Raw genomic sequence first — 10,520 nt, forward strand, 5'->3', positions numbered from 1 at the left:
GTGTTGCTGTCAGCGTGTGAAGAGTGGGAGACGAGGGTTGCATCAACAATCCAACACTTTGAACACATTTTATAAGTGGTGAGAAACTTGTAAATAACTCATGAAAGAATAAAGTTACGTTAAAACCAAGCACACCGTTGGTTTTCTTGGGAAATTCCCAACAAGTTTGATGTGTCACATGACCCTCTTCCCATTGAGGAAACAAAAGTTGGATCCAAAATGGCCGCCATGGTCACCACCCATCTTGAATAGTTTCTCCCCCTCCTATATACTAATGTGCCACAAACAGGAAGTTAATATCACCAACCATTCCCGTTTTATTCACGTGTATCCATAGAAATGGCCGACCCTGTAGATCCGTGTTTTCTTTTCAGATCGACATATTTTGGTCAACGAAACATTTGTGCATCGATAGGTTTCAGATATTTGTGTTTCACTTGTTCTTGTCTTGTGCTTTCTTATATTCCAGCAGTTTGTAAATGTTTGGTTAGAAAATCAGTGTGGCTCAGTTTAAACCGTTCATATAAAAACTATAAAAACCCGTTGGTGTTTCTGAGGATGTTTTCTCCGGTTCTTTATTGATCAGAGGAGGTCTGTCCCGGCGGGAACGGGCCGAGCCTCCCTGTTTATACATGTTCATAAATTTCAGCTGAAATACCAAAGTTACTGACACACACAGGCCGATCTCTGCGGGCCTTATTTGGACATATTTATTCCTGGAAAAGTCCAATGGTTCCCCGTCCTTCGGAGCTCAGGTTCACTGAGGTTCATTTCTTACGTAGATGCATTTAAAACGAACCCTTCTGAATCCTCGGTTAGCCTTCGACTCGTTCTTTTGTTTTCAGCTGTTGCAGCTGCTGTGTGTGGGTCGGTTTTTGGTTGGTTTTTTTTTTGAGCAGGAGCCCAAGTTGTAATTCAGAGGAGGATGGAACACGCCCGTCCAGAAATTCTTGGCTCTTGTTTTAATATTTTAAGAATCCCGGATGATGACACCTGTGTCAGTCGCAGGAAAATGATCCCCAAGTCATCACTTTGGGATGTTTTTATACCCAACTCTGACTTTTATTGTGTATTCTGACCTTCAGGTTTATTTGATAAATGTGTCCGTTAAACAAAATGTAAAGCTGTGTGGAAAAACTGGGTCCAACAGGTTGTAGAACCTCCTCCAGCAGCAGAACTCTCAGTGGGTTCCTGTTTGTCTCTCTGATGGTTGTGGAGGAGTTGTGGCCCACTCTTTCTGCTCAGCTCTCTGAGGTTCTGGTTCTGGTTCTGGACCGATCTGCTGTGTTTGGGATCATTGTCCTGTTTGTCACATCTGACTCCAGAATCAGCCCAAACCATCAGCCCTCCACCACCGTGCTGACAGCTGCAGTGCATTCTGGGTAAACATCTGTCCTCTGGTCTGCAGAGGAGCCCAAACCATCAGCCCTCCACCACCGTGCTGACAGCTGCAGTGCATTCTGGGTAAACATCCGTCCTCTGGTCTGGTTGTGCTCCAGAAGTCTTCTGGTTCCTTCAAGTCGAGCCGCCATGTTGTTCTTAGAAAGAAGAGGCTTCAACCTTTGACCTTTGACCTGCTGACTGAGGCCTGTAGAGATTGGGCTCATTGCACGGTCTGACCTTCAGGGTGAAGATCAGCAGCTGTCTTCAGTGTTTCTTCTTTCGAATAATCGTCCTCTCTGTAGAACGATGGACTCTTGATGACCTTTGACCCTTCCCAGATTGATTGGCAGCAGTTGGACCTCTAAAGTCGTCCAATGTCCTCGTTCTCAAATTTAGTCTTTTCCGTCCGATGTTCGACCAAACGTCATACCACCATCGTCCCTGTCAAGCTGCATGTTTTCCAACGAATCAAAAACCTGTGACAGAAACAATGATTTTACATTATCGCCCTTAATAACAGATTTTAGCTTCTTGCCTTACATTCAAAAAGCTGGTATTAAGAGAAGTCAGACCCCCCCCCTCATAAATTAGACAGTATCAAGTCCTGAAACCTCTAAGTTCAGCCCTAATGTACGTGTTGATTATTAGTTCATGATGTCTACTGCAGCCATCGAACATGATCTTCTTTTAAAGTTAAAGATTAATTAGAAGAAAACCCCAAAGGTTTAGGAAAGTCTTTAATATGACGCATAAATCCACTGGATCTGAGGAGGTGACGGAGTACAGTCTTCCCTGAAGTGGAACATGAACTCAGGCGCCGCCGCGAACGCTGACAGGCCGTTAGCAGGCGTCGCCGTCAGCGGCGATACGGCGGCAGGTCACAGACTGATACAGACGGAGTCGCCTGATTAGTCGCTTTGGAGAACCCGGTGGAGCGACGGGAAACGAAAAATGGTTCAACGAAATAAAAAAAGGCTTTCAGTTCCACTTGATTCCGTTCAGAATTTAAACTCGATTTCTCCAAACTGAGGTCGTTCAAAGAGCTATGTACAGCAGGTAAGATATTAACTGTTCATTACTTCTCCACAGAACCCCGCTTCAGAAGACCTGAGCTATCGCTTTAAGGCGTTTTGGGTCTTCCTGTTGGCGTTCACTGTTTAAATCGTTGGTATCTACGTTTTATCTCTCGGTAAATGTTCGAGTCTTCTCCGTGTTCGCAGGTGGAGGACGGCGGGAAGGCGGACAGTTTGGAGCGACCTCTGCGGGTGGGGGACGAGATCGTCGTCATCAACGACGTGGAGCTGAGCGGGTTCCGACAGGAGGCCGTCGCTCTCATCAAGGGATCCTACAAAACCCTGAAGCTCACCGTGCGCAGGTACGGAACGGACGCCGGATCCCGTTTCCGAGGGTCCCTCCGGCTCTCCGGTGACCACCTCGGCCGTTAGTTTATCTTCACAGGAGGCAGTCAGCACTGCAGCAGTTGTTGGAGGTGGATTTTAGGCGATAACATGTTTTTGCTTGTGTGGGACTACAGCCAAACCCCAAAGTCATCACTCCAGCCTGAAAAAACTGAGTCTAACTGGTTCTCAGGGTGCAGCCGAACAGTTTGCTGGTACTTCTAACACTTCTAAGTGTTTCCTTTACCTGCTGTTCCGTGCAGGGTTGTGGGAAGATGGCGCCTTTCTCCTGGGGCTCATTGGGTTAGGGGTAGGGTTCACCCTGGACAGGTTGCCATAGGACAGTGGTGTCCAATCGTGGTCCTGGAGGGTCACTGTCCTGCAGGTTTTAGATGTTTCTCTGCTCCTCGGCAGGTCTTCAGGTTCTGCAGAAGCCTCAGTCACTCACATCAGGCGTGTTAAACCAGGGAAACATCTAAAACCTGCAGGACAGTGACCCTCCAGGACCACGATTGGACACCCCTGTCATTGGGTCATTCTTTGCTTTGTTGCAGTGATTCTCAGGCTGTTAAATCTAAACTCACTGAATTTTATTGTGTTGTTTTTAAAAGGGTTAATTGTGTCATAATTACTGGATAAATTGAGTTATTTTTGGTAACTTTAAGGACTTTCATGGTTACCAGTGCATTGAGACCCCTAGTGTCTCGTCCACAGACCAGAGATACCCAACTTCTGTCCATATTTATGACAGTTTTTCTGTGTAACCATGGTAACTGTTGATCCGTAGTGACGCTACATAATTATTTGCTGAACAAGCCGTAATATATGGGCATTTAAAAGCTGTAGTTTTGTTTTCGAAGCAGTTTTCTTTGGAAACACATGAGGAGTTCGGAGTTTCATTCACTGCCGGTCAAAGTGGACGGGTTGTTTACCCCGAAAGGATGGGGCAGCATTGTACAGAGGCCTGGATGAGGTTGCTCCATTCTCATATGAAGCGTCTGCATCTTGTTTGGTCAAGACTTAAATTCCATCCTGACAGATTTACTGTTTTACTTACAGCAGTGGTGTCCGGTCCTGGTCCTGGTCCTGGAGGACCGCCGTCCTGCAGGTTTTAAGTGTTTCTCTGCTTTGACTCACCTGATCTGAACGACCGAGTGATTAATGGGGTTCTGCAGAACCTGGAGACCAGCTGAGGATCAGAGAAACCTGCAGGATAGCGACCCTCGAGGACCAGCGTTGGACACCGTTGGCGATCCATTGACATCAGAAAACCAGCCGTGCCTCCCATTGGCTCTTTGTGTCTAACATTTAACCAATCATCATTCCCCAGGAGTCGCCTAAATCTGACCCAATCAGAAGCAGCGTAGAGCGAGTCATGACTTCCTGTTTTCAGCTGATGTCCTGTGGGTAACGCAGTAGTTTACAGTCTTGACATGAAATCTGCGTCCCAGGATGCTGTAGAAAAGGGACACTGCGTCAGGGATGAAAACTTGCCCCGTCGAGTACCGGCCCACTTCAGGCACTGCTGCCAACCTGGACCCATCCATCTTCTTCTTCTTATCCGGGGTCGGGTCGCGGGGGCAGCAGCCTAAGCAGGGAAACCCAGACTTCCCTCTCCCCAGCCACTTGGGCCAGCTCCTCCGGGGGAATCCCAAGGCGTTCCCAGGCCAGCCGAGAAACATAGTCCCTCCAGCGTGTCCTGGGTCTTCCTCTGGGCCTCCTCCCGGCGGGACGTCACCAGGGAGGCGTCCTCACCAGATGCCCGAGCCACCTCAACTGGCTCCTCTCGACGTGGAGGAGCAGCGGCTCTACTCTGAGTCCCTCCCGGATGACCGAGCTTCTCACCCGATCTCTAAGGGAGATAGGGACCCAACCTGGACCCCTAACCCGTTAATCCAACGTGGAGGCTTCAGGTTGCTTCAGTAAACCAGAACCAAACGAACCGTGAAGCGACTCGGTTCATTCATCCAACCACAAACTGCATCTTTAGGCTTTCGATAGCTTCAGATTAAAGCTAACTGTAGCTGACAGCTGGTCACCGGTCGCTTTAATCTCGTCCTTTTTTTTTGGTCAACTTCAGTCTTGGATACGATATTCGGTATTTCCTGTTACGAACAGGTTTTCCAGCCTCTTCCAGTTATGGTTTCCAGCTCCTGTTATCACTTCTTCGGCAGCTTGTTGTCGCGTCTCGGCCTCCTCCCTCTCGGTGTAATCTGTAACCGGTCAGGACTCGGCAGAACGTTCGAGTTCAAGGTCCGAATCTGAGCTCGTTATCTGAAATTCACACTTATTGATAAAACATTTATCTGCCGCAGAACGTCACAGCACCGCTCATTACTTCACGACACGACATGTTGCTCCAACATTTACCTTTTTCTTCACATTAGAGTCTGTAAATAAACATTAAACTGATGTAACTTCTGTAAATCTACAAGTTAACTTTTGTTCTGTGAGTAGATTTTTGTCTTAAAGGTTGTGATTCTTTGTTACAGATAAAATAATTCTGACGTTATACTCGCAAACAAACTTTGTGGACTTTCAACCCCAAAGAATTTAGTTGAAAACCATTAAAAAATCGTGTTTTTAATGCTGTCACACAGATAAAAGGAGCCATGAATATGAACCATGTCTGATCATCAAACTTTTATTAATCATTAGACAAAACTTCACTGGAATGTCTCGAACTTCCAGGACTTTGTGTGAACCAGGAAGGACAGGAGGAGCTGAAGGATTGACAAGTAAATAATTTAACAAGCAAGTCGTGGAAGGTAAACTTCCACTTCCTGTTAGAGGCAACGATCGATTCGTAGCTCGTGGGCCGGAAAAGACCGCCACCTGACGATCCCTGACGTCCAGTCATCATGAATGTCATTATAATTTGGGGGCGTTTGTTAATTTATTTGAATCGTTCTTTTTTCCAAGTTGGAACGATGATCCAACACGGGATTATAAAGATCTTTAAAAACAAGAACTGGGCGCACAAGTTTGAATTTATTCTGGATTTTCTCTCATCTTTTATTCACACAGGGTAATAATTAAATATAAATGCTCCAATAAATATGTCCATAAACGTCCACTAATATTTGGTTAAATGTCCCTCAGCCGGCGTCTCCTGGACCTTTTGTCTCCATCATCGAGCTTCTGGCTGATATTTGTCTCTTCTTGGTAGAGTTCAGTTAAACTGGTTGGTTTCCTGGTTTCAGGCTTTTAATCAGAGTCCACAGATCATCAGTCAGGTCCAGGTCCTTCCAGAAGCTTCATGTCGGCCGGAGTTATCCAATCAGAAACCAGCTCTGATGTTTGGGATCACGGTCCTGTTGGACCAAACTGTGTCCAAGGTCCAACCGTCCAGCTGTTGGTTTGAGGTGAAGATGAAGAATCTGGAGGTCGTCCTCCTCCTTCATTGTTCCGTCCACTTTAGTCCCACAGCATGATGCTGCCACCACCGTGCCTGACAGTTGGTTCAGCCTCACCTCAACTCCTCCAAACGTCCTTCTTGTCTTTGTGTCCAAACCAGTCAGTCTTTGTCTCATCTGACTATAGGACCTGTCTCCAGAAGACATTTGTCTTGTCCATGTGGACAGGTTTCAGTCCAGCTTGGAGACGGAGCTGCTTTCTTAGTCCTCTCAGTCCATGTTGATATAAAACTGGTGGACAGAGACACTGGTGGACTGGGACACTGGTAGACAGGGACACTGGTAGACAGGGACACTGGTGGGCAGAGACACAGGTGGACAGGGACACTGGTGGGCAGAGACACTGGTGGACAGGGACACTGGTGGGCAGAGACACAGGTGGACAGGGATATTGGTAGACAGGGACACTGCTAGACAGAGACACTGGTGGACAGGGACACTGGCGTACAGGGACACTGGTAGACATTGGTGGACAGGGACACTGGTGGACAGAGACACTGGTGGACATTGGTGGACAGGGACACTGGTGGACAGAGACACTGGTGGACATTGGTGGGCAGGGACATTGGTGGACAGGGACACTGGTGGACAGAGACTTTTGGACAGAGACACTGGTGGACAGGGACACTGGCGTACAGGGACATTGGTGGACAGAGACATTGGTAGACAGGGACACTTTTGGACAGGGACACTGGTGGACAGGTACACTGGCATACAGGGACATTGGTGGACAGAGACATTAGTAGACAGGGACACTTTTGGACAGAGACACTGGTGGGCAGAGACACTGGTGGACAGGGGCACTGGTAGACAGGGACATTGGTAGACAGGGACACTGGTGGACATTGGTGGGCAGGGACACTGGTGGACAGGGACATTGGTAGACAGAGACACTGGCGTACAGGGACACTGGTAGACTTTGGTGGACAGGGACACTGGTGGACAGAGACTTTTGGACAGAGACACTGGTGGACAGGGACACTGGTGGACAGAGACACTGGTGGACGGACACTGGTGGACAGGGACACTGGCGTACAGGGACATTGGTGGACAGAGACATTGGTAGACAAGGACACTTTTGGACAGAGACATTGGTGGACTGATGGATCCAGTCATTGCCATCAAACCGATTCTCTTCCTGCTGGTAAAGAGAATCGATGAGCTGCAGTCAGTCACGATCACTAACAGGAAGTTAATGGACCTGATCAGAACCTTTAGGTTTAAATATATGTGACGAAGATAAAAGCGCTGCGATCAACAACAGAAAAACAAAAACAACTTTAGCAATTTTGGAAACTCTGATTTCAAGAATTCAATGAAAAACGAGGTTCGAGTTTTTTTAAACGGCATCTAGAATAAGACGAGATGATCAGAACTGAGCGTGGAGCGGGAGGCGTCCGGCGTTGCTGCGGTTCTGGGCTCGGAGCCCGCTCCGTGTTTGGGTTCTGGGTGTGACTGTGAGACCGGCTGCTGCTGCTGCTGCTGCTGTAGCTTCCTCCGGGAGACACGTGGGAGGCGAAGCAGGACTTTAAACTTTCAAACGCACCGGTGAGGAACCACACCCGGCGCTGTGGGAGGGTGTGGACATCGGATCCGACCGGCGTCTGATGGGGAACCGGGACAACTGGACCGGACTCAGGTCTTATTACTTCTCTTCTCTCAGTAGCAGACCCACGTTAAGGCGGCGTGTGTAATCTGTCCGGTTAAATCAGTAAAAGCTTCGAACACTGGACCAGAACCTGCGTTAGCCGCGTGAGGTCGGCTCCAGAACCGGGTGTGAGTCGTGTTGTCATCTGACGACAGAGAGCTAAAGATGGAGCGGCAGAAAGATAAAGATGGAGGCAGGAAAGGAAGCTTTTCAAAGGAAGTTCTGTCTGAGCATCAAGTGGAGGCCTGGAAATGTTCAGGTTAGCTAATAAATAACAAGTTCCAGCTGTTTACTGATCAGTATTTACAATCTAACAGCTGAGAGGACGGAGAGAAAGATCAAAACTTGAGAGCCCTGATCTGAAACAACTATGATGTCTGTTTAATTCAAATTAATTGATCAGAATTCAGGAAAATCCTGTTGAATCTGTGATGTTTGTGTGTATTTCTGGGAGTGATGTTTTAAAGACATGATCAGCTGTTTATATACAACTGTATATATTTGTGCAGACAGACTTAAACACAGATAATGTAAGACTTAAAATGTGTGTGTGTGTGTGTGTGGGGCGGGTCAAAGACCTTCAACAGGTCTGCAGAACCATCAATCAGGGCGACTGTAAAGGTTTACAAGAACGTCTGGATTCTTGGAAGGCTTCAGGTTCCTGGTTGCTGCAGTAAACGGCTTGTTTTTGTTTTTTTTAGCCTCACAGTTTTATAATCTAATGAAAGTTTGAGGTTTTATGAGCCACATTTTCTCCAACTTTCTCCTTTCTGTCGTGCCTCTTGGCAGCCGGCCATCAGCTCGGGGTCATAAAAGTTTACTGGGTTGAACTCGTGTCCGTCGGCCACTTGGCTGTCATTATAAAGGTGTGTGTGTGTCTGCCAGGTGTTAGCTGCGTTCATTGTTGGCTTTGGGCATCAGTGTGTTTGTGTGTTTTCCGTCTTCGCTGTCAGAAACACAAAAGCCCGCGACGTCGACAACCTGTTCCTCCATCCTCCTGGCTCCCTTTCCTCCATACCTGTCCGGCCTCGCTCTGATTGGTGCAAACGTAGGGGGGGGAGCTCTGATTGGTTAGGAGACAAAAGAAGTCAAAGGACAGAGGAGGCGAGATTAAAACGAGCCGAACGCCGAGCTGGAGCCGCCTGTCGGAGCTGTAAGTTGACATTTTTTACTCTTTTTCTGTTCGAGTTGAAATTGAAGACGTTTAAACGTCGTGGAAAAACGACAAGATTGAGTCAATTTTCACACTAAAATCTTCTTGTTTGGTTTTACTTTTTAACGTAGTTTGAAACCAAACTGCTTCTGCGTGCTTTATTATTTTAGCTGTTCATTTATCAAAACGTTCGGCTCATTTGGAAGATGGCTGCCGTGACTTTTGGTTTTTGTAGCTTTAATACTTTTCAAAATATTCCATATTATTGACAAATATTTTCCCCTCTTCTGCAAACTGGCTCTATTTCTCTCTTCTGCTTTGCCTATTTTTAGTTTTTAGCTGTCGTTCTGCTACTTTTACCTTTAAGCTAGCGTTTCGCCGAACGTAGCTTTTAGCTAATATCTCCCTTTACGGGAAAACTACATGAAGTTAGCGTGTTTTTCACCTGAACATGTTAAAAAAGGTTCCACGGGAAATGTGTTTCACATGTGATGTCCGAGCAGGTTTTCAGTAAATGTTTGTGCTTTTAGCTTCTAGCTACTGTTGTCTTGCTTTTAGCTTCTACAGCTCAGTTTTAGCTGGTTTCAGCGTTCAGCTTTTTTCACAAAAACTGTCATTTCTCTAATTTGGAGAAAGGATTCGGTGTTTGCGGGCTCAGTTTCGGGTTCTGTTCATTTAGGGAGTCACAAAAGGAGGTTTGCTCCTAGACCTGTGCCGCCCGTCTGCAGCTTCTGTGGCCGAGCGGTCCGGGCTGCTTCCTGTGAAGGTGTGGGGTAAAAAAAAACGCTGAGCGTGTCGCAGCCCCGACGTTTAAATGAAGTAAAACAACCAAACCTTGCTGGTTTTTTTTGGAACACACATTGTTTTCTCTTTCTGTGCCTCGTGAGTTCACGAGTTTACCAGTAATTATATTTCGATCGTGCTTTGAAGACGAGCTGACGGGCGTGTCAGCACGTCTGTAATTATGTGTTGTCAATTAGCGCCGTACACTTCATGGAACTGACCCAGATTCAGAGAGGGAGGAGCCAAAACGGAACTACGAGCCACGACGTGTCACCTCCACGCTCGGAGGCGTCAGATTTTACCGACGCTCTCAGAGGAATCATCGGTTGACGGCTGGATACGCCAGCTCGTCAGCTTTAGAAAACAAAAATGGCGACAACTGATTTTTATACGCCTCGTCCGAAGACGGGACGTGTTTTGGTACGACGCCGTCCGTCTTGTCGGAGCTCTAATCAGTCCCTCCAGGATTTTGCGATGTTGCGATCGCAACTATTAACGCAAAATCGCAACTTTTTGCAACTTTGCCCAATATTTATTGTTTCTAAAGTGATTCGCCACCGTTTCTGCGGTCTAGTCTCTTCTTTGTGGGGTTGTGTAGCGTGGAATACAAAATAACCCCAAATAACTCAGGAAGAAGACACGTGACGTCACTTCCTGTTAACATCAGAATGCCGGGAGCGTGCAGGAGCAGCGACCGAAGCCAAAATGTGCACTAATGCTTCACATTTGCCCACAAAGAT

General features: G+C 47.1%; 1 protein-coding gene across 4 annotated transcripts in view; it reads left to right on the top strand.

The window, feature by feature from the left end:
* The window catches only part of shroom3 (shroom family member 3), a 52,008-nt gene that overhangs the window by 3,886 nt on the left and 37,602 nt on the right, over nucleotides 1-10,520 (top strand). For 3 of the 4 annotated variants that reach the window (XM_017432934.3, XM_017432935.3, XM_037979609.1), the window contains exon 2: nucleotides 2,604-2,758. In XM_017432934.3, coding sequence (XP_017288423.1) covers nucleotides 2,604-2,758 — 155 coding nt within the window. Of the gene's footprint in view, nucleotides 1-2,603; nucleotides 2,759-8,782; nucleotides 8,998-10,520 lie in introns of those variants that run through there. The other variant, XM_017432938.3, reaches the window with a different exon arrangement.

This window comes from Kryptolebias marmoratus, linkage group LG14 (genome assembly GCF_001649575.2).
Source record: "Kryptolebias marmoratus isolate JLee-2015 linkage group LG14, ASM164957v2, whole genome shotgun sequence".
NCBI classification, from domain to species: Eukaryota; Metazoa; Chordata; class Actinopteri; order Cyprinodontiformes; family Rivulidae; genus Kryptolebias; species Kryptolebias marmoratus.